Source organism: Mobula birostris, chromosome 12 (genome assembly GCF_030028105.1).
Source record: "Mobula birostris isolate sMobBir1 chromosome 12, sMobBir1.hap1, whole genome shotgun sequence".
In the NCBI taxonomy this organism is placed as follows: Eukaryota; Metazoa; Chordata; class Chondrichthyes; order Myliobatiformes; family Myliobatidae; genus Mobula; species Mobula birostris.
Genome location: NC_092381.1, coordinates 6,201,840 through 6,225,947, shown reverse-complemented (window position 1 = coordinate 6,225,947; position 24,108 = coordinate 6,201,840). Strand labels below are relative to the sequence as shown.

General features: G+C 46.0%; 1 protein-coding gene across 4 annotated transcripts in view; it reads right to left on the bottom strand.

Moving 5' to 3' along the window:
- Positions 1-24,108, bottom strand: part of LOC140206253 (mucolipin-3-like) — a 71,265-nt gene that overhangs the window by 9,067 nt on the left and 38,090 nt on the right. For all 4 annotated transcript variants that reach the window (XM_072274576.1, XM_072274577.1, XM_072274573.1 and 1 more), the window contains exons 5-10: positions 23,250-23,334; positions 23,074-23,170; positions 19,939-20,038; positions 16,715-16,824; positions 11,877-12,026; positions 2,010-2,111 (exon numbers count right to left, since the gene is read on the bottom strand). In XM_072274576.1, coding sequence (XP_072130677.1) covers positions 2,010-2,111; positions 11,877-12,026; positions 16,715-16,824; positions 19,939-20,038; positions 23,074-23,170; positions 23,250-23,334 — 644 coding nt within the window. The remainder of the gene's footprint in view (positions 1-2,009; positions 2,112-11,876; positions 12,027-16,714; positions 16,825-19,938; positions 20,039-23,073; positions 23,171-23,249; positions 23,335-24,108) is intronic.

Genomic DNA, 24,108 nt, shown 5'->3' with positions numbered 1-24,108 from the left:
TCCTGAACTCCAGAGAATACAGCCCAAGAACTGCCAGACGTTCCTCATATGGTAACCCCTTCATTCCTGCAATCATTCTCGTGAATCTTCTCTGAACCCTTTCCAATGTCAGTATATCCTTTCTAAAATAAGGAGTCCAAAACTGCCCACAATACTCCAAGTGTGGTCTCACGAGTGTCTTATAGAGCCTCAATACATCCCTGCTCTTATATTCCATACCTCTAGAAATGAATGCCAACATTGCATTCACCTTCTTCACCACTGACTCAACCTGGAGGTTAACCTTTAGGGTATCCTGCACAAGCACCCCCAAGTCCGTTTGCATCTCTGCATTTTGAATTTTCTCCCCATCTAAATAATAGTCTGCCTGTTTATTTCTTCCACCAAAGTTCATGACCGTACACTTTACAACATTGTATTTCATTTGCCACTTTGTCCATTTCCCTAAACTACCCAAATCACTCTGCAGGCTGTTTCCTCAACACTACCCGCTCCTCCACTTATCTTTGTATCACCGGCAAATTTAGCCACAAATCCATTAATACCATAGTCCAAATCATTGACGTACATCGTAAAAAGCAGCGGTCCCAGCACCGACCCCCATGGAACTCCACTGGTAACCAGCAGCCAGCCAGAATAGGATCCTTTATTCCCACTTTCCGTTTTTTGCCGACAAGCCAATGCGCCACCCACACTAGTAACTTCCCTGTAATTCCATCGGCTCTTATCTTGCTAAGCAGCCTCATGTGCGGCACCTTGTCAAAGGCCCTCTGAAAACCCTAGTACACCACGTCCACTGCATCTCCTTTGTCTACCCTGCTTGTAATTTCCTCAAAGAATTAAAGAAGGTTTGTCAGGCAGGATTTTCCTTTCAGGCCAAAGCCAGCATGGTTTCCTATCCTGTCATGTGCCTCCAGATACTCCATAATCTCATTCCTAACAGTCGATTCCAACAACTTTCTTACCACTGATATCAGGCTAACAGATCTATAGTTTCCTTTCTGCTGCCTCCTACCCTTCTTAAATAGCAGAGTAACATTTGCAGTTTTACAGTCATCTGTTACAATGCCAGAATCTATCCATTCTTGAAAGTTCATCGTTAATGCCTCCGCAATCTCTCCAGCTACTTCCTTCAGAACCTGAGTGCATTCCATCAGGTCCAGCAGATTTATCCACCCTCAGACCATTAAGCTTCCTGAGCACCTTCTCAGTCGTAATTTTCAATGCACAAACTTCACTTCCCTGACACCCTCAAATCTCCAGTATACTGCAGACATCTTCTACAGTGAAGACTGATGCAAAATATGTAATTCAGTTCCTCTGCCATCTCTGTCTCATTACAATATCTCCAGCATCATTTTGTACTGGTCCTATATCTACCCTCAACTTTAAGTATATAAAGGGTAAAAGTCAGAATATCTACAGCTGTGTGCCTAGAGACCCAAGATCTTTGGACACAGAGCTCGGAAAAAGCAATTTAACGGACTTTTAACATTGCAAGCCAGTGAGTTGTTTGTTATGTCTCCCCTCTCGCTGTGAAACAGAGACACCCCTTTCTCCCATATTAGGGGGAGAGCCTGTGGTATGTCAAATACCAGGTGAACAAGTAGTCTTTGGGGTAACTGCAAGTTTGGCTTTGTTGTTGTCTTGCTCATGCTTGAGTGTTTGGTGGCGGGTGTCGATGCTTTTTTTTTGGTTAGTGTGGGGTGGAAGAATTGTTGCTTGCTGCCACTTACATGCGGGAGGGAGGGAAGGGAGCTGGGGGGGGGGACTTTTGGGGTTCTAACCAGTCATTCATTCTTTGGGGGGTGCTCCTGTTTTTGTGTATGGTTTGAGGAAAAAGCATTTCATGCTTCATGTACATTGTATACATTTAACATTAGGCCCTTCCAACCACAACACCCAGCAATCCCCCGATAATCCTAGCTTTATCACAACAATTCATTTGAATGACCTGGGTCTCCTATGTTTTATGTTAAAACAGACTCCAGACACTCAGCGATGCTTACATTGTACTCCTGGAAGAAGCCCAGGTATCGAATCACACCAATCCAAACAAGCAAGGTGGAGGTTCCCAGCAGAATGCTGCAGACATCATACAACGCAAAATTCTGCAAGACAAAAGGACAGAAGTTGGTGTTTGGTGCTGAATGACAATGGCTGGAGGGACAGTGACCCGAGCACAGACCGGGCATGTATTCACCTCACATGGGACGCCCCTGCGCATGCGGCAATGTCTGGGAGCAAGGCAGTTCCCATCACGGCCAACCCTGAATACCAAGCGAGGTGAGGGTCACACCAGGTACAAGGCAAAAAGGACTTGCCCTTTGTCTGCTCAATCAGGTTTTTAAAATACAGGTCATATGCCCACTCAATGTGGAAATGCCTGTTCCACAAATCAAGAGATTCGATAGATTCAACTTGTACAAGACAAATATATTAAAGTTTGCAACACTGAACAGCAACAGGCCCTTCAGCCCATCGTGTGTTGACCATGATGCCAATTTGAACCGGTTCTATCTGCCTGTTAGAGCACTGCAGCACAGAAACAGTCTCTTCAGCCATCTAGTTGCTGCCAGCTTAGACTTTTCAGTCAGGTCATCATTTACAATTTAATCAGAGCTTTGTGCCAGTTATCCGCGAGTTGAACAATTGAGATCAGGGAGTGTGTAAACAGCTAGCTTTCAATCAGAATGGTGGTCAAGAGTTGAAAGAGCTTTGTGGCAATTTGAGCTGAGAAGCAACCGAACATCAAGAGGGATTCATTAGCGAGGCCAATGAAAGTAGCCACAGGCACATGTGGAGCAGCATTGATTAGAGGGTGTCAGAGGCTTCGGCTCTTCAGGCTTGTGTGAGGTAAAGTAACTTGCAAGTTACTCTTGTGTTGAGAGAGAAAGGATATCAGAGGTCTGGGAGACATCCAGTCTCTCAGGGGGGAAAAAAACCACATCTGCACCAGGTGCAGCGAGCTACATAAAGCTCCTTAGAGAACTTGTTAAGGACCTGGAGCTGAAGCTCCATTTTCAACTCATACTGGAGAATGAGGTGGTGATAGATAGGAGCTACAGGAAGGTAGTCACCCCAAGGTTACAGGAGACAGGGAAAATGCACAGCCGGTGCAGAGTACACCGGTGGCCACACCCTTCAATAATGATACAACTTTGGATACTATTGAGGGGGTTGACACTACTTGGTCCATGACTGGACCTGGCACCGAGTCTAGTGCTGTGGCTCAGAAGAGCAGTGGGGTCAAGAGGCCTTGTGTTGATAGTAATTCCTTACTCAGAAAGGTGAGGTTTTGTGAGCACAATAGAGATATCCAGATGGCATGTTGCCTCCCTGGTGCCAGGATCAGGGATACCTTGGATTGGGTCCATGGCATTCTCAAGGGTGAGGTGAGCAGCCAGAAGTCTTGGTACATACTGGCACCAATAACAGTTAGATAAAGTGAGGAAATCCTGAAGAGGTCTTTGGAGAGCTAGGTAGAAAGTCGAGAAACAGGGCCTCTAGGGTAGTAATCTCTGGATTGCTGCCTGTGCTATGTGCCAGTGAGGGCAAGAATAGGATGATCTGGCAGGTGAATGCATGGCTGAGGAACTGGTGCAGGCTGCAGGGGTTCAAATTTATGGATTATTGGAATCTCTCCTAGGGAAGGTATGACCTGTACAAAAAGGACAGGTTACACCTGAACTTGAGGGGGTCCAATATCCTTGTGGGCAGGTTGGCTAGAATTATTTGGGTGGGTTTAATCTAATTTGGCAGGGGGATGGGAACTGGAGTGAGTGCTGAAGATGAGGTAGCTAGTTTACAAAGAGGCAATGTGTAGTGTGTGACGAGAATACACATAGATTAAGATGTTAGCTGTCCTGTGCTGGCACCAGTGGGATCAGCAGTTGGTCTGCCACCTGTCTTCAGGAGAGAGAGAGATAAGGAACAATGGAGCAGCATTTGGAGATGTTAATGAAGGGACGGAAGGAGAGCTGTCAAGATCGGCTCCCCCTTTGAACCCTGAACTGTTTGAAGTGATGGACAGGCGGTACCCCAGCAAGGGGATAAAAAGGGACAGGTTCGCTAAGGCAAGACACACACGACACCCCGAGGTAACGAGACCCTGGAAGCGGTGCCTCTCCCACAAGTCGGTGGGAAGTTTTGGAGGGCTTGTCGCGGGACCAAGCCATAGACCCACTGGTTGGAAAGGCACGATCGGCGGGAACCTGGTGTGTGTCCGCCCTTGCCTGGGTGCCAGGTTCACCGCAGAGAAACGATCGTATCTGGAAACGGAGGGGTCACGGTCGGTGACCTCAGAAGACATCACAAAGGGCTAGCCCGAAAGCTGACTGCGAAGAATATCGAAGGTCTGTGTGGAAGTCGTTTGAGTATTCATTCGTTTTTGCTCTCTCTCTCCTTCCCCCCACTGTCCATCTCCCACGGCAGTGATTACGGTGAACTGAACTGAACTCAATTGAACTGAACTTTGCATCACTTTGAAACTGGTCATTTACCCCTAGACGACGATAGAGCTTGATTGATCCTGTTACCCTAATTCTGTGTACATGTGTGATTATCATTGCTGAACTGTTGCATTTATTATCCTTTTGCTTAGAGTAGTGTTGCTTGTTTCTTTAATAAAACTTTCTTAGTTCTAGTAATCCAGACTCCAACTGAGTGATCCATTTCTGCTGGTTTGGCAACCCAGTTACGGGGTACGTAACATAAGTGGGGTTCTCGTCCGCGATTTTGAACGCTAAATTTGGGATGGGGTAAATTGATTGGGTTAAAATTCCCGTAAGAAAGAAAAGACAAACAGCAGAAATGGAGATTGAGGAATTTCTAAAGGCGCCGACCTTGGAGGCATTAGAGGATGCCAGGAAAGCGAAATTGGCAGCTGTGGCCAAACGGTTGAACCTTGTTAAGGGGAAGCCGACAATGAGGAGAGAGGAGATACATAGAGCTATCGTAAAGCACTATGTATCTAAAGGTGTGTTTCCCCAAGGGGAGCTGGAGGTGGTGTCTATTGAAAAACCTGCTGGAGACACGGTACAGGTGCAGCTTGAAAAACTGAGACTCGAGCACGAGTTCCGGGTACGGCAGTTAGAACACGAAGAGAAAGAGAGGCAATGGGAGCGAGAAGAGAGAGAGAGAGGCAGAGAGAAAGGGAATTTGAGCTGGAGAAGTTAAAGATAAGGGCAGAGCAGGGGCCCGTGCCGAACCAAGGTGGAGGGTTCCGGGCTACCCAGGAGGTTAGGCTGGTTCCCCCATTTGATGATACCTACGTGGATCGGTACTTTCTCCATTTCAAAAAAGTTGCTACAAGTCAGGACTGGTCGAGGGATAAGTGGACTGTTTTGCTTCAGAGTGTACTGAAAGGGAAAGCCCAATAAGCTTACTCAGCTTTGTCCGCGGAAGATGCCCAGAGGTATGAGGTGGTGAAAGAGGCCATCCTCAGGATTTATGAGTTGGTCCCGGAGGCATACCGGCAGAGGTTCCGGAATGTGAGGAAGCAGTGGGACTGCACGTATTTAGAGTTTGCCCGTGAGATGCAGACATATTGTGAGCATTGGTGCGCCTCGAAGGGGGTCAGTGGGGATTATGACAGACTGCTACAGCTCATCCTGATTGAGCAGTTTAAAGGTTGTGTCCCTGAAGGTATGAGACCCTACCTAGATGAGAAAGAGGCAGCCACGTTAGCCGCAACTGCTAGGTTAGCGGATGAGTATGCGTTGACGCATAAAATGAAGATTGCCCCGAGTAAAGGCTACCAGAAGGGTAGTCAGGACGGCGGGGAGAGTCCGCCAGAAAAGTCAGAAAGTAAGCCGGGGACTAGTGAGAAGGATAAGGTAGACTGGGAGCAGTCTGGTAGGAAGTCTCCTGGGGTAGTCTGTTATAATTGTGGGAAAGTCGGACACTTTGCGTCCAGGTGCTTTGCCCCAAAGAAGGAGACAGGAAAAGGAAAAACGGCGATTTTGACTGGCTGTATCGAGCTGGTAAACGAACCGCTAGGAGAGGAAAGGTCTGCCAAAGTTCAGGAAGGGCGCGAGAGGTTTATCTCGGCCGGATTGGTGTCAGTGAAGGAGGGATTAAACCCAGTTCCAGTGCGGATCTGGAGAGAAACGGGAGCGTGTCAGTCACTAATACTGAAGAGTGTATTAGAGTTTAGCCCAGAGACCCAGACTGGGGAGGTCAAGGTCAAAGGTATTGGGGAAGGGACAGAGGCAGTCCCTTTGCACCAGGTACACCTACAAAGCAACCTGGTCTCCGGACTAGTCACAATCGGGGTGAGGCCCAAATTACCGATGAAAGGTGTGGAGGTCTTGCTCAGTAATGACCTCGCCGGGGGAATCGTGTTCCCAGCCGTGAGATTGACAGGTCAGCCTGCCAGCATTGAGGCCCCGCCCATGGACTCACAGGTCCATCCCGGGACTGCCGAAGTAAATTTAGCTGAGATGTACCAGGAGAAGGTAGAAAGTGAAAAGAAGGAGTGTAGTGAAACAAGAGGTAGTGAGGGAGCTGAGACAGACTTAGCATTAGCCAGGAAAGAATTTGTGCAGGCGCAGGAGCGAGACGAGGGGCTGATGGTTTTGGCGGAGACAGCTCTCTCTGATGCAGAATTAAGAAGGGAGCCAGTAGGCTATTGTGTGGAGGAGGAAGTGCTAAGGAGGAAAGGCAGACCAAGTACTGTACCCGCAGATGAGGAATGGGGTGTGGTACAAAAGAGTTATGGGGATGAGATTTTTAACCTGGCCCACAAGGTACCCCTCGGTGGACATTTTGAGGTGCTGGAGGAAACAGTTGGTGGAATCATGAAAGAGGTTTACCGGCTGCACAGGAGGAAGGATGTTATTGATTATGGCAGACGCGAACTGAGACGGTCACAGGCTTTCGATATGCTAACAAACCTAGTCGGTATTAGCGCAGAAATCAATGAAGCTAGGGTCCCCCTGATAAGAAAAAAAAACATTTTGAAAAGATGAGCATGGTATCGACCAGATGGGAGAAGGCTATTGTTTTGGCCAGCTCTGCTGATAAGGTCTCTCCCTTAATCCCCGAACAAAGCGACTCTTTAGGAGAAGTAATTAAATGACTCGCACACGTGTGTTTGATTGTCCCGAGGCGATGCAAAGAACTGGGACGTTGGGTGGTGTTTGTTATGCTAGGGAAGCCTAGTGAGCAACATCCCTATAGAATGAGTAATTCAGTGACGAAAGGGCTAACGAACACAGAGGTGTGTATTGGCGATGTAATACAGCTGTCTGAAGCCAGCTTGATAGTGGACCTTGAAAAAAAAAATGAGTTTGGCCACACGAAGGTCACTTATCTGGGAATTGTGGTGACACAGGGGCAGCTGGCAGCGATGCAAGCTACAGTGCGGGCTATCTCTGACATCCCAACCCCGACAGACAAGAGGGCCCTCAGAAGGCTCTTGGAGATGGTGGGGTACTGTAGGAAGTTTTGCAATAACTCTGCGGTTACTACCCCTCCCTCTCCTGCTAAGCCCTTGCGAGAGAAAACTAAGTCGGAATGGGACGACCCTTGTTATTGTGGTCCGGGACGAAACCCAATGAGAGGTTACATTGATCGCAATTCATCAGTGTTTTCGGCCACTATGAAGTTTGCTAAGTTGGAGCCTGGGTTAAGGGATTATTAATAACACATATAAAAGGAACAGAAAATGTGATTGCTGACTGTCTGTCAGGTGTTGACAACTTAAAATTCGCTGTATTAGCCAGATAGCTGATAAAGATGTATATTTGTGTGTATCAAATAATGTATTCATGTTTGTAATTTTTACCCTGGTAAAAATCCTTAAAAGTGAGAGGTGTGACGAGAGTACACATAGATTAAGATGTTAGCTGTCCTGTGCTGGCACCAGTGGGATCCGCAGTTGGTCTGCCACCTGTCTTCAGGAGAAAGAGAGATAAGGAAAACAATGGAGCAGCATTTGGAGATGTTAATGAAGGGACGGAAGGAGAGCTGTCAAGATCGGCTCCCCCTTTGAACCCTGAACTGTTTGAAGTGATGGACAGGTGATACTCCAGCAGGGGGATAAAAAGGGACAGGTTCGCTAAGGTGACACACACGACACCCCGAGGTAACGAGACCCTGGAAGCGGTGCGTCTCCCACAAGTCGGTGGGAAGTTTTGGAGGGCTTGTCGCAAGACCAAGCCATAGATGCACAGGGTGGAAAGGCACGATCGGCGGGAACCTGGTGTGTGTCCACCCTTGCCTGGGTGCCAGGTTCACCGCAGAGAAACGATCGTATCTGGAAACGGAGGGGTCACGGTCGGTGACCTCAGAAGACATCACAAAGGGCTAGCCCGAAAGCTGACTGCGAAGAATATCGAAGGTCTGTGTGGAAGTCGTTTGAATATTCATTCGTTTTGCTCTCTCTCTCCTTCCCCCCACTGTCCATCTCCCACGGCAGTGATTACGGTGAACTGAACTGAACTCAATTGAACTGAACTTTGTGTCACTTTGAAACTGGTCATTTACCCCTAGATGACGATAGAGCTTGATTGATCCTGTTATCCTAATTCTGTGTACATGTGTGTTTATCATTGCTGAACTGTTGCATTCATTATCCTTTTGACTAGAGTACTGTGTTGCTTGTTTCTTTAATAAAACTTTCTTAGTTCTAGTAATCCAGACTCCAACTGAGTGATCCATTTCTGCTGGTTTGGCAACCCAATTACTGATGATGGGACAGAATTGTAGTCAACAGGATGAGTTACAACATAAAAGCTGGAAAAAACTGAAAAGGGTGAATGCAGGACTGAAGGTGATATATTTGAATGTGCGCAGTATACGGAATAAGGTAGATGAACTTGTTGCACAATTACAGATTGGCAGGCATGATGTTGTAGGCATTATTGGAGATGGCTGAAAGTAGGTTATAGCTTGGAGCTTAATGTCCAAGGAGGCATATTGTATCAAAAGGATAGAAAGGATCAAAAGGATAGGGGGCAGTGTTCTCTTTTGGTAAAAATAAAATCAAATTAGAAAGAGGTGACATAGGTTCAGAAGGTACTGGATTGTGGATAGAGGCAAGGTACCACAAAGGTAAAAAGACCCTGATGGGAGTTGTACACAGACAACCAACCAGTAGCAAGGATGTGGTCTACATATTACAACTGAGAGAGAATGCACCCCAAAAGGGCAATGTTACAATAGTCAAAGGGGGACTTCAATATGAAGGCAGATTGGGAAAAATCAGGTTAGTGCTAGATTACAGGAGAAAGAATTTCTAGGCAACACTCACAACACGCTGGAGGAACTCATCAGGTCAGGCAACATCCGTGGAAATGATCAGTCGACGTTTCGGGCCGGAACCCTTCGTCAGGACTGAAGAGGGAAGGGGCAGAGGCCCTCTAGAGTGCCGATGAGATGCTTTTTAAAGCAGCTCATGGTTGAGCCCACAAGGGGATCAGCTACTCTGGAATGCGTGTACCAGAATTGATTAGAGATCTTAAGGTAAAAGAACTCTTAGAGAAAGTGATCATAATATCAAATTCACCCTGAAATTTGAGAAGCTAAAGTCAGAATGTATCAGTGTCAGTGGAGTAAAGGGAATTACAGAGGCATGAGAGAGGAGTTAAACAGAATTGATCGGAAAAGAACACAGGCAGGGATGACAGCAGAGCAGCCATGGCTGGAATTTCTGGAAGCAATTCAGAAGGTACAGGACATACATGTCCGGAAGAGGAAAAGTATTCTAAAGGAAAGATGACAACCATGGCTAACAAGAGAAGTCAAAGCCAACATAAAAGCCAAAGAGGGCATATAATAGAACAAAAATTGGTGGGAAGTTAGAGGATTGAGAAGCTTTTAAAAACCAACAGAAGGAAACTAAAAAGTCATCCATACAAGATGGAATATGAATACAAGCTTGCCAATATTAAAGAGGATACCAAAAGTTTCTTCAGATACAAAGTGTAAAAGAGGCAAGTGTGAGTATTGGACCACTGGAAAACTATGCTAGAAAGGTAGTAATGGGAGACAATGAAGTGGCAGATGAACCAAGTATTTTGCATTAGTCTTCACTGTGGAAGACACTAGCAGTATGGTGGAAGTTCCAGGTGTCAGGGGTTATGAAGTGTGTGAAGTTACCATTACTAGAGAGAAAGTTCTTGGGAAATTGAAAGGTCTGAAGGTAGTCAAGTCATCTGGACCAGATGCTGTACACTCCAGAGTTCTGAAAGTGATGGCCAAAAAGATCATGGAGGCATTAGTAATGATCTTTCAAGAATCATTAGATTCTGGAAGATTGGAAAATTGCAAATGACACTCCACTCAAGGGAGAGAGGCAGAAGAAAGGAAACTATATTCCATTTATCTGACCTCAGTGGTTGGGAAGATGTTAGAGTTGATTATTAAGAATGTGGTTTTAGGGTACATGATAAAATAAGCCATAGTCAGCATGGTGTCCTCAAGGGAAAATCTTGCCTGACAAATTGTTGGAATTCTTTAAAGAAATAGCAAGTAGGGTAATTAATTGAGAATAGGCTGATGTTGTGCACATGGATTTTCAGAAGGCCTTTGACAAGGCGCTACACATGAGGCTACTTAACAAGCTACGAGCCCATGGTATTACAGGAAAGATGCTAGCATGGATAAAGCGGTGGCTGATTGGCAGGAGGCAGAGTGGGAATAAAAGGGAGTATTTTATGGTTGGCTGCCAGTGACTAGTGGTGTTCCAAAGGGGTTGATGTTGGGACTGAATCTATTGTAGTCGGTGCTCCTGATGCAGTTTCCTCTGCATTGGTGAAACCAGATGTAGATGGGGCGGGTGGGGTGAGAAAAAAAAAAGGGGAGGGAGAGAGGGAGGGATGTAGATGGGGGGGGGAGAAAAAAAAGGGGAGGGAGAGAGGGATGTAGATAGGGGAGGAAAGGGGGGAGAGAGAGAGAGAGAGAGAGAGACAGACACACACACACACACACACACACACACACACACACACACAGACAGAGAGAGAAAAAAAAATCAGTTGAGCATCTCTGCTCCATCCACAAAATACAGGACTTCCCAGTGGCCATTCATTTTAATTCCCATCCCAACATTAGTCCATGGCCTCCTCTACGGTCACAAGATCCTTCTCAGGTTGGAGGTGCAACACCAAAGATCCTTATGAAGGATTGAGCATCATCTGAAAGGACAGATGGCCCAACAGCAGCAACTGGAGGAGCCAACAAGAACAGCATCTCATATACAACACCAACTCCGATGGACAAGTCACGTCACCTGGATGCCTAACTCACGTCTCCCCAAGCAGATTCTTTACTCCCAGTTGAAGGTCAGTCAGTGAGTCCCTGGTGGACAAAGGAAACACTTCAAAGATGACATCAAAATCAGCCTGAAGAAATTCTACATTACACCTGAAAACAGGGAAGACATCACACTCAGATACACCTGGAGGAAATCTGTTCCAGAGGGAGCCGCACTACTTGAGAGCGACTTCCACTGTGTGGCAGAGAACAAGCGGCAGCTATGAAAGGGAGAGGCTGAACAACCAAAAGACCCAACCACAAATCACAGACAACACTTACTCTTGACCACGCTGCACCAGAACACGTGAATCCCGGATCAGCCTCTACAGCCACCCGAGGACCCACCAATTGACAACCCCTCCAGGAGAGCATCATACTAGACTTGAGTAACTGCATTACTGCTAGTTTCCTCTAATAATCTTATGTCCCTTCATATTAACCTTTCTACCATGGGAAAGTGTCTCTAATTGTCCACTCGATCCATGCCTCTCATCTTGCACACCTCTATCAAGTCACCCCTCATCTTCCAAAGAGAAAAGTACTCTAGACACTAAGTGGCTTTCCATCACCACACCATCAGGCTGACCCCTACCCATGCACCCCCCCCCCCTCACCTTGGCTTCGATCTCCATTTTCAGAATGGATCCAGTAATGGTCAGGAGGTCGCTCACAATGATCAGAAGGTACCAACCATTCAGGAACTCCAAGCGGTCGCTCCACGTCACCTGCTTATTGTAGTGCAGCGAGAAAAACTGGGCAAACTCCTGGAAGGATGCAGCAGAGACAAATCATTGGCCCTGGACCCAACTGGACCGCGCCAACCAAGATGAAACAGAACACTCCAGCAGCAGACAGGCCCTTCAGCCCAACTAGTCTATGCTGACAGAAACAGAACATAGAAAGGCACAGGTCTTTCAGCCATTGTGCCTACCTTTTAACCTATTCCAAATCAATCCAACCCTTCCCTCTCACACAGGCATATAGACAGTAGTAAAGTAGAGGTTAGAGTATTAAATGTCCTTAATATATTTCCCTGTACCACCATCCTTGGCAGCACATTCTACACACCCGCAACTTAAAATCCTACCCAACATTCCCCCCCCCCAACCAAACTTTCTTCCAATCACATTAAAATTGTGCCCCTTGCAAAGATGCCCAATCCAAGCTGTTCCCAGTTACAATCCTTCGGTTTGTAACCTTCGGAAGAGGTTCACAACCTGGGATCCACAGACCTTTCTGTTAATGGCAGGGGTCCATGGCACAAAAAGGTTGCAAACCTTTTCTATCCCAGTCACCAACTTTTAAAGGCTGGTAACTGGGAACAGCTCCATATCCAAGTACCTATCCAATGGTCTTTATCATTTTACTATGTCTGCCTGACTCTGCCTCTTCCAGCCTGCTCCACACTTCTATCACCCTGAGTGAGCACAGAGCCTTAATATTAAATCTTTCCCCATCTTCTTAAACCTTTGTCCTATAGTTTTACCCTGGGAGGTGGGAGGAATTGTGTGCATTCACCCTATGGCCTTCATGATCAATACACCTCCATAAGATCATCTCAGTCTTCTACCTACTATGGAATAAAGTCCCATCCTGTCCAACCTCTCCCTCAAGTCGTGACATCCTCAAATTTTTCTGCCTTCTCCCTGCATCCCTTCATACCCTGACCAGTCAAGAATCTACCAACCTTTGGCTTAAATATACCCAAAAGCTTGGCCTCCATAGCTGCCTGTGGCCATGAATTTCAGATTCACCACTCTCTAGCTAAAGAAATACCTCCTAATCTCCATTCTGAAAGGACACTCCTCTATTCTGAGGCAGTGTCCTCTGGTCTCATAATCTCCTACCACAGGAAGCATCCTCTCCACATCTACTCTATCAAAGCCTTTCACCATTCGATAGGTTTCAATGAGGTCACCCCTCATGCTTCTGGATTTTAGTGAATACAGGCCCAGAGTCAAATTCTCTTCATGTGACAAGCCTTTCAATTCTGCAATCATTTTTGTGACCCTCCTTTGAACCCTCGAGTTTTAGCACATCTTTGCTAAGGGTCCCAAACCTGCTCACAATGCTCCAAGTGAGGCCTCACCGGTGCTTTACAAATTCTCAATGATACATCCTTGCTTTTGTATTCTAGTCCCCTTGAAATGAATGCCAACATTGCATTTGCCTTCCTCACAACAGGCTCAATCTGCAAATCAGCCTTTAGGGGACACTGCACAAAGACTCCCAAGTTTCTTTGCCCCTCAGATTTTTGTATTTTCTCTCAATTAGAAATAGTCAACCTTTTCATTTCTATCAAAGTGCATGACCAAACACTTCCTCAACACTATTCCATCTGCCATTTCTTTGCCTATTCTCCTAATCTGTTTAAGTCCTTTTGTAACCTCTACTTCAAAACTACCTGCTCCATCTAGCTTCACAATGTCTGCACACTATGCAACAAAACCATCAATTCCATCATCTGAATCATTGACATAATGTAAAAACAAAATACAGTCTCACAGACCCTTGTGGAACACCACTAGTTACTGGGAGCCAGTCAGAAAAGGCTCCTTTATTTGCACTCTGCCTCCTGGTGATCAGCCACTGTTTCATCAATGCTAGAATCCTTTGTAATACCATGGGCTCATAGCTTGTGGAGCAGCCTCATCCAGCACCTTGTCAAAAGGCCTTCTGAAAATCCAAGTACACAACATCAACTGATTCTCTTTTGTCTATCCTACCTGTTACTTCCTCAAAGAATTCCAACAGATTCATCAGGCAAAATTTTCCCTTTAGAAAAAAATGCTGGATACAGCCTATTTTGTCATGAGCCTCCAAATACCCCTGAGACCCCATCCTTAATCCACTCCAACATCTTCCCAACCACTGAAATCAGACTAAATGGCCTATGGTTTGCTTTCTTTTGCCTTTCTCCCTCTCTTTTTGAAGAGTGGAGTGACATTTGCAATTTTCCAGTCTTTGGAACCATTCCAGAATCTGGTGATTATTGAACGATTATTACTAACGCCTCCATGATCTCTTCAGCTACCTCTGGAATGTACACCCTGGTCCAGGTGACTTATCCACCTTCAGATCTTTGTTTCCCCAATAGCCTTCTCTCAAATTCTGGTAACTTCATGCCCCCGACATCCGAAACTTCCACCATAAACCTAGTGTCTTCCGCAGTGAAGACTAATGCAAAACAGATATTCTGTTTGTCTGCCATTTCCTTACCTCCATTACTAATTCTCCAGCATCATTTTCCAGCAGTCCAATATCCACTCTTGCCTCTTATATCTGAAGAAACTTTTGGCATCCTCTTTAATACTGGCTAGCTTACTTTATTCCATCCTCAATTTCTTAATGATTTCAGTTGCCTTCTGTTGCTTTTTAAAAGCTTCCCAATCCTCCAACTTCCCACTAATTTTTGCCCTATTGTATGCTGTTTGGCAGCATCCTTGTGATCTAGACAGCGTGAAAGCTCAGGGCAAAGACAGATGTGGAATCATTGCAGGCAAGGGGGGGATAGGTACAGTTGTCAGGATAGGGCAGCACGGTAGCATAGTGGTTAGTTCAATGCTTTATAGTACCAGCGCAGGTTCAGTTCCCACTGCAGTCTAAGGATTGTACATTCCCACTGTACGTTCTCCCTGTGATCGTGTCTGTTTTCTCTGGGTGCCCCAGTTTCCTCACAGTCCAAAAAAGTACTAGTTGGTAGGTTAATTATACATTGTAAACTATCCCAAGACTAGGCTAGGATTAAATTCAGGGGATTGCAGGGTAGTGCAGTGCAAAAGACTGGAATGGCCTATTCCTTGATATAGCTCAATAAACAAATATCCTCTCCATAGCAAGGCGACCAAACTGGAACACAATACTCCACGTGCAGCCTCTACAACCCACCCCCTCTGCAATTTCCACACTCAGTGCCCTGATGGATGACAGCCAGCCTACTGAAAGCCTCCAGCACCCTGACTACCAGTAAAGTAGATGTACACTATTCTACAACACGATCCAGGACCCCTGCTGATCATCTTGATCCTGGGTCTCAACACCATTCTTCCACCCTCCCCTGGTAACTTGACACATTACAGCATTCACAGAACCACAAGGTCAGATCAGAACCAGGCCCTTCAGCCCATTAAACCTATGCTGATGACTACCTATCCCCCTGCCTGCAATAATTCCACATCTGTCTATCCCCTGCTCTTTCAAGCTGTCTAGCTGCACAAGGATGGTACCAGGAATGGAGGGTTTGAGTTACAAGGAGACCCCGTTTACCCTGGGCAAAGGAGGCTGAGGGGTGATCTTATAAAACCATCAGGTGCCTAGATTAAGGACCATCACAGTCCTTTCTGGACCATAGCACTTCATTCCCCTCCCATCCATGTACACATCCAAACTTAAATGTTTTAAATCAAACCCATATCCAACACTTCTGCCAGAAGCTTGTTCCACCCTCACCGAGTGAAGATCTCACTTATGTTCCCTTTAAATATTTCACCTTTCACCCTTAACCCATGACCTCTAGCTCTAGTCTCACTTAACATCAGTGGAAAAAGCCTGCTTGCATTTACCCTGTCTATACCCCTCTAACTTGGTTAACCTCCATCAAATCTCTCACCACAGCACTCTGGTGAAAAATGATGTCATATCTGATAAATAGGGGCCGTGGACAATTCTGATTTGATGGAGAATGGATGTGAAATCACAGAGGAACATCTGGAGAAATTTCTGAAACGCCCGTCCGCTGCTGTTGTTACTGTGTGGTCCGGAATCTTTCAGAGGGTAGGCCTCAAAATCCCCAGCCTTGCCTGCCGTTGGCGACCGAGGTTGAGGTCGAATCGTTCGGACAGAGATGGCGCTCAGTACTCGGTGTCTGAGAGTTGATCAGAGTTCGAAGTTTTCGGATGACTCAGAGTCGGATTGTGGGTCAGCATGGCAGGGAGAGTTTTTCTTCCCTCTCCCGACTGCGTGAGATGTGGGACATTTGAGAAACTTTGAGCTTTTACTGTGCTCACGGACTTCTTCGTCAAGTTATGGTATTGTGCACTGTTGTAACTTTATGTCATAATTATGTGGTTTTGTCAGTTTTTTCAGTCTTGGTCTGTCCTGTGTTTTGTGATATCACACCAGAGGAAATATTGTATCATTTCTTAATGCATGTATTACTAAATGACAATAAAAGGGGACTGCATGTCTTCATAATCTAAAATCTCCTACACTCCACGGAATAAAGATCTAACCCACTCAGCCTTTCTCTACAAGAAAATCTCCAAATTAGTAGTAAATCTTCAACTCTCCACCCAACCACCACCCCCATCCATGTCCTGAAACTTCCATTCAAGTGGAGAGATATTTTAAGTCATCTGGAAATCCAGAGACCTCTGCTGGCTCACCGTTTATGCTAGCCACTGATGACGCACAAATAGTTAACAAGGATGATTAAACATGACCGGATACATACGTGTTGCAGCTGTATCCCATTCACCACAGACCGTGTACACAGGATCAGCGAGATCACACAAATTCCAACAATAAAGATGTCAAAGATCATGGAGTGGGTCATCCTTTGTGCTGGGAGAAAGAAATCCAGTTTGGCGTCAAGAGTCCTCTAGAAAAGTACAGCACAGAGGCATGCCCCTCGGCCCATCTAGTCTGTACCAAGCCATTTATTAATTTGAGATACAGCGCAGAATAGGCACTTCGAGCCACGCTGCCCAGCACTCCCAGTTTAATCCAGGCCTAATCATGGGACAATTTAGTGACCAATTAACCTACTAATCCCCATATGCCTGGAATGTGGAGCACCCGCAGGAAACCTATACATTCATGGGGAAGACTTAAGCTCCAAGGAACGAGAATTAAGCCCGGGTCTCCTATACTGTAAAACATTGTGCTAACCGCTATGCTACTACACTGCCCCACTTAAACTGCCTAGTCCCATTGTCCTGCACCTGGACTATAGTCATCCACACCCCTCCCATCCTTGTAACCTATCCATACTTCTCTTAAACATTTCTTTTGGTGGTTTAAATTAAACAAAAGCCACTGCTCACTAATTTTTTTTTTTAAAAAAAAAAGCTCCCAAAGTGTATTCACTAACAAATATATACAATCAGGGGTCCACAAAACTACTTACAATTTCAAATTAAAACATGCTACCTGGGGTGGTGGTTGAGGCAAATATATCAGGGATTTTTAAGAGATATTTATATAGGTGTGTGAATGCAAGAAAAATGGAGAGATATGTGCATTGTGTAGGCGAAAGAGACCAATTTATTTGGCCATTTGATTTCTAATTTAATTGGTTCTGCACATCGTGGGCCAAAAGGCCTATTCCTGTACTGTTCCATGTTCTATAGAATTCAAGCCTCCGGAAATCCCCCAGTGTGCCCATAGAGATTGCATGCCCTTTCTCCAGGGACACCCAGGCACAGGTGCCACCCCAGACATGGGGCATGCAGTTTGCTCAGGCACAGCCCCTGTCTATTCACTGTCCAGACCCATGAATGGCTGGATTGGCCAGGCCCAGGAGCAAAGCAGACCATAGTTTGTCAGGGAACATATCGCCATCTCATGGAGAAGTAGAATTTTACAGTTCATCTGTTCCACAGCTACTTAAATACACACAAAAACACCGGAGGAACTCAGCAGACCAGGCAGCATCAATGAGGGGAATAAACAGTCAACCATTTGGCTTAAGACCCTTCATCAGAACTGGAAAGGGAGAAGGTAGAAGCTTGAATAGAGGACGGGGAAGGGGGGTACACAAGCTGGCAGGTTCCCATTCTAATTCTATGTCTGCCCCTTAACGAGCCAAACTCAGGTTGGAGGAAGAGTACCTCATTATGTCTCAGTAGTCTCTAACCTGACAACAAGACCCTCAATTTCTCCAGCTTTGGGCAATTTATTCCCCTTCCTCCTCATCATTTTGTTTCCCCACCCCCACCCCTTCTCTTCACCTGCTCATCACCTCCCCAGTGCACTCCCCTCCCATGGCCCGCTCTCTTCTATCAGGTTCCTTTTTCAGCCTTCTTGTCTTCCACCATTCCCCTTCTAGCTCTTCACTTCATCTCCCCTCTGCCACCTTTCCCCTTTCCCCTCAGCTTCTCACCCATCACCTGCCAATTTGTACTCCTCCCCCTGCCTCACCTTATTCTGGCTCCCCCCACCACCACCCTTCTTTTCCAGCCCCGATGAAGGGTTTCTGCCTGAAACGTTGACTGTTTATTCACCTCCACAGATGCTGCCTGACCTGCCGAGCTCCTCTAGCATTGTGTTGCTGCTCTGGATTTCCAGTATCTGCAGAATCTCATATTTATGATTTGATTTTAAACTCCATTGTTCTTCACCTTGGAATTCAGGTCTTTCACCTTTCGGTCTCCTCATTCATGATCAATGCCTTCTGCTATTTTTAAAAAATCAGCTAACAATGACCACAAATAGATGTGACTGTTTTGCTTTCACTGAGGGAAGATCCCATCACCAAGCACCCAAGGTGATGCAAGACCAGAATCCCTGAACCGCAGAGGCATCTCAGACACTCAGGGCAACAAGTGGAAGTGTTAGTGACTTTGAAGCCCAGGGAATGAAGAAATTGTGGGGAAGGAGAGGCAAAGGAGATTTAAAATTAGCAAGGAGCCTGTGGATTAGCTGAAACAGGATAGTACAGTACAGGAACAGGCCCTTCTGGCCATAATGTTGTGCTAAATCTGTTAAATTTGTAATCAATGGCCAACTAAACTAATTCCTTCTCCCTACACAGTGTCCATTTTCCTCACATTCACGTGCTAACCTCTTAAAAGTTTAGTGTTTCTCCTCTACCCACACACCGGGCACCCAGCACTGGGGAAAAACTTGCCCCTCACATCTGTTTTAAAATTAACCCCCCCCCCCCGCAAACCATAAATGTATACCCTCTGGTATTAAACATTTCAGCCCTGGGAAAAGATACTGTCATATTGTCTATATACAATATCTCAATCTCACAAATCTCTATCAGACTTCCCCTCCGCTTCTACCAGTCCAGAGAAAACAAACCCAAGTTTGTCCAGGCAACACACATCAAAGTGGCTGGTGAACGTAGCAGGCCAGGCAGCATCTCTAGGAAGAGGTACAGTCGATGTTTCGGGCCGAGACCCTTCGTCAGGACTAACTGAAAGAGCTAGTAAGAGATTTGAAAGTGGGAGGGGGAGGGGGAGATCCAAAATGATAGGAGAAGACAGGAGGAGGAGGGATGGAGCCAAGAGCTGGACAGGTGATTGGCAAAGGGGATATGAGAGGATCATGGGACAGCAGGCCCGGGGAGAAAGAAAAGGGGGAGGGGGGGAACCCAGAGGATGGGCAAGGGGTACAGTCAGAGGGACAGAGGGAGAAAAAGGAGAGAGAGAGAGAAAGTATGTGTGTATATAGATAAATAACGGATGGTGTAGGAGGGGGAGGTGGGGCATTAGCGGAAGTTAGAGAAGTCGATGTTCATGCCATCAGGTTGGAGGCTACCCAGACGGAATATAAGGTGTTGTTCCTCCAACCTGAGTGTGGCTTCATCTTTACAGTAGAGGAGGCCGTGGATAGACATGTCAGAATGGGAATGGGATGTGGAATTAAAATGTGTGGCCACTGGGAGATTGTCCAGCCTCTCATTAGAACAGAAAAACAGATCTTCCACTTTCTCCACAGAACACTCACCCTCTCCCGTTACATGTCGGCCTTTGCATTTCCTAATGGAAATATCGTCGTCCAGATTAATCTGGATTCTTCCACTGTGAGCTTTATTGTCAAAGGTTATCTAAAAACAAAATAATTAGAGGAAAAAAGATTTACCAGGATGTTGCCCATATTAGAACGCACGTCTTGTGAGGATAGGGCAAACAAGCTAGGGCTTCTCTTTGGAGAAAGGAGGACGAGGCAACTTGATAAACATGTATATACCAAGAGGCACACAGAGCATGGACAGCTACAGACTTTCTCAAGGCAGAAATAGTTAATACCAGAGGTAATCATTTTAAGATGATAGGAGGAAAGAATAGGTGGGATGTTGAGGCAAGCATTTTTTCATCTTAGTGTGTGGAACACCTTGCTAGATGGTGGTAGGAACAGGTGCATTAGGGGCATTTAAGACAGCAGTCTCCAACCACTGGGTCACGGACTGGTACCAGGCCACGACGAAACGGTATGTTTTGGCAATACGCGTCAGCTGCGCCTTTCCTCATTCCCTGTCACAGGCTGTTGGAACTTGAACGCACGCGAGGTCATTACGCACGCGTCATTCATGTCCACGCGGGAAGGAGATCAACTCCTCGAGCTTGCAAATGACAGCGAGCTGAAAAGTATGTTTGACATAACATCTCTGCCGGCATTCTGGATCAAAGTCAAGGCTGAATATCCTGAGATAGCCACGAAAGCACTGAAAACGTTGCTTCCATTTCCAACATCAGATCCCTGCAATGAATGCAACGAAAACTAAATTGCAGAATAGACTGGACATCAGGGACCCCTTTCGAGTATCACTGTCCCTCGATGGGTCCGTCTTGTTGCAGGGAACAAGTATTCAGCCCAGGGCTCCCACTGATTCAGCGATATTGGTGTGTTGCAATGATTTTGTATGTTCATATGGGGAATATGTGCTGTATGTTTAATATCCAGAAATTACTTAAAATGTTATGATGCTATTGACTTAAGTGACCTATATAACCATATAACAATTACAGCACAGAAACAGGCAGTCTCTGCCCTTCTAGTCCGTGCCGAACCTAGTCCCACCGACCTGCACTCAGCCCATAACCCTCCATTCCTTTCCTGTCCATATACCTATCCAATTTTTCTTTAAATGGTAATATCGAACCTGCCTCTACCACTTCTACTGGAAGTTCGTTCAACACTTACTTCAAGCTCCCCTGTCCTTCCCTGATAATTGACATCACTATATTCATGCGAGGAAAATATGCGGTGTGTTTAATATTAAATTCGTTAGATAAACCCTTTTAGAAACAAAATTGAGTGTATTAGCCACTTATCACCTATATTCCGGTCATGATTAACCAACCCCCCCCCCCCAAAAGAGAATCACCAAAACAATTTGTAGAAAAAAAGATCAGCACATACACTCATGCGCACTAGTGCCCGCGCAAGGCTTCATGGTCATTGTAGTCTTTCTTGGGGTAAACAACGTATTTGACTGCTACTCTTGTCCGTTGGTAACCCTACACACCCCGCCCCCCCCCCCCCCAGTCAGAAGAATATTGTCAATATTAAACCGGTCCACAGTGCGAAAAAGGTTGGGGACCCCTGGTTTAAGAGACTCTTAGAGGGGCATATGGATGATAGAGGAATGAAGGGTTACATGCGAGGGAAAGTTAGATTGTTCTTAAGAGGTTAAAAGGTCAGCACAACATTGTGGGCCAAGGGCCTGTACTATACTGTTCTACAGAAAACTAAATTACTGGAGAGCTCTTCCCATTGGGCGTGGGAGTGAAGTGACCAGCTCCTGCAAGTCTCTGCATACAAACGAGTGATATTTGTAGTCAGACAACATGGATATGGGCCCTGTGGGATCTTACCATGCTCAGTGGCTGAGGCCAACCACCTGTCAGAGCACAGAGACCGAGAGCTTGGTCCCAGAGCAGGTGCACAGTTGACAAGGTAGAACTCCAAATAGCTTTTGATACATGGAAACTTGGGGAGCTCCAGGGGATCAGAAATAACTGCAGAGCGTTGCAGACACAACAGGCTCCATGATGGGCACAAACTTTCCCACTAGAGGACATCTTCAAAAGACAATGCCTCAAGGAGGCAGCAACCATGAAAGGACCCTTACCATTCAGGATGTGCCATCTTCTCTTTACTGCTTTTGAGAGGAGATACAGGAGCCTGGAGACCCACACGATGTTTCAGGAAGAGGCTTGCCCTCCCCCATACATCTTAACGGTCTGAGCTCTACCTCTACTTTGCTCCCTTATTGCATTTCATCACATTGAGGTCACATGTACACAGACACACAAAATGTATTTTGTGATTACAACCAACACTCCTAAGGATGTGCTGGGGGCAGCCCGCCAGTGTCGCCACACAGCGTTCAACACAACATACACAAGAGCAAACAAGCCCCTTCCCCACCCTCTCACATACACAGGTTCCGGCCTCCAGTCCTTGGCCCTGGACACTCAAACACTGGGCCTCCAACCTTTTGTTCCTGGCCTGACTTGTTGTAAGTTGCATAAAGAACATGTCAAGTAACAACTCATGTCTTGCACTTTACTGCTACCACAATAAATAAACAAACAAACAAACGCCAGTGATAGTAAGCCTGATTCTGATGCAGTAGGGTTGGATTCTGAAGTTTTTAATCCAGGTTCCTTTTAGAAGTCAGGACAGAGGCACAACGCTCATTTCTTCGATCATTGTATTAAGTGTTAATAGAACAAAGAAAAGTTGGAAACATGCAGCAACAGGAGCAGAAGCTAATAGCCAAGAGCAGAGACTGAGGCTAAGACGATGCCACCTTGTGGTCAGATCTTTGTACTCCACAGCCAAGATAGCTACAATTTTGAGTGGAATCTGAAAATCAGCCACCTCAAAGTCTATTTAAATAACGCTGCACCAAGAGAAGCTTCCAGAATCTCAGTGTAATCACTAAGGGACACACTGAACAACTACATACTGTGATCACTAGGAAGCATGGTAAGCAATTACTGTATATAAAATACAAGTAGACAGTTAATTGTTAAATTGCAAAAACAATTATTAAATAGTCTAAAACCTACAGTTTAATCCAGCAGTGGCAACACCAACCTCACGAAGACAAGGCAGGGGGAAGCTACTTACAGTCACAAGGAAATCGTAGCAATCGGGTAGCTCATGACGCCGGATGGTTTGAAGGTTGATGGTTTTCAGTTTAAACTGGACTTGAATCATTAATAGTCTGCAAGAGACACGGCAACACAATTAAATAAAATGAGGCTCACTCCATTTCAGATCAGAAAATAATCCGCAAGCCTTACCTGTGGAAATGCAGAGTCAAATTCAGCTTCCCGTCCACCAGCAGAGCACGGAGGCTTTGGCTCATTGGTTTGATGTCCAGGCACTCTGGCACAGAACATACAGCAAGACATTATACTGGTGTTATCTCTATTGAGTTCACAGCCCTACCAACCTCTGGCTTGCACCCCAGCCCAATGTGGCTGTGTGGCCAATCATGCTGAACATAGACAAGGTCATACCAAGCTTAGAACAGCCACATTGGGCTGGGTGCAAACCAGTGGTTCATAGAGCCATGAACTCAATGGATGCTACAGCACAGTACAGGCCCTTGGGCCCATAACGTTGGGCCACACATAAACCCTCTCCAAGATTAATCTAACTTGGTCCCCTAATTTGAGGAAAGGCATTCTTGCCATAAAGGGAGTACAAAGAAGGTTCACCAGATTGATTCCTGGGATGGCAGGACTTTCATATGATGAAAGACTGGATGGACCAGGCTTATACTTGTTGGAATTTAGAAGATTGAGGGGGGATCTTATTGAAACGCGTAAAATCCTAAAGGGATTGGACAGGCTAGATGCAGGAAGATTGTTCCCGATGTTGGGGAAGTCCAGAACGAGGGGTCACAGTCTGAGGATAAAGGGGAAGCCTTTTAGGGCTGAGATGAAGAAAACTTCTTCACAGGGAGTGGTGAATCTGTGGAATTCTCTGTCACAGGAAACAGTTGAGGCCAGTTCATTGGCTATATTTAAGAGGGAGTTAGATATGGCCCTTGTGGCTAAAGAGATCAGGGGGTATGGAGAGAAGGCAGGTACAGGGTTCTGAGTTGGATGATCAGCCATGATCATACTGAATGGCAGAGCAGGCTCAAAGGGCCGA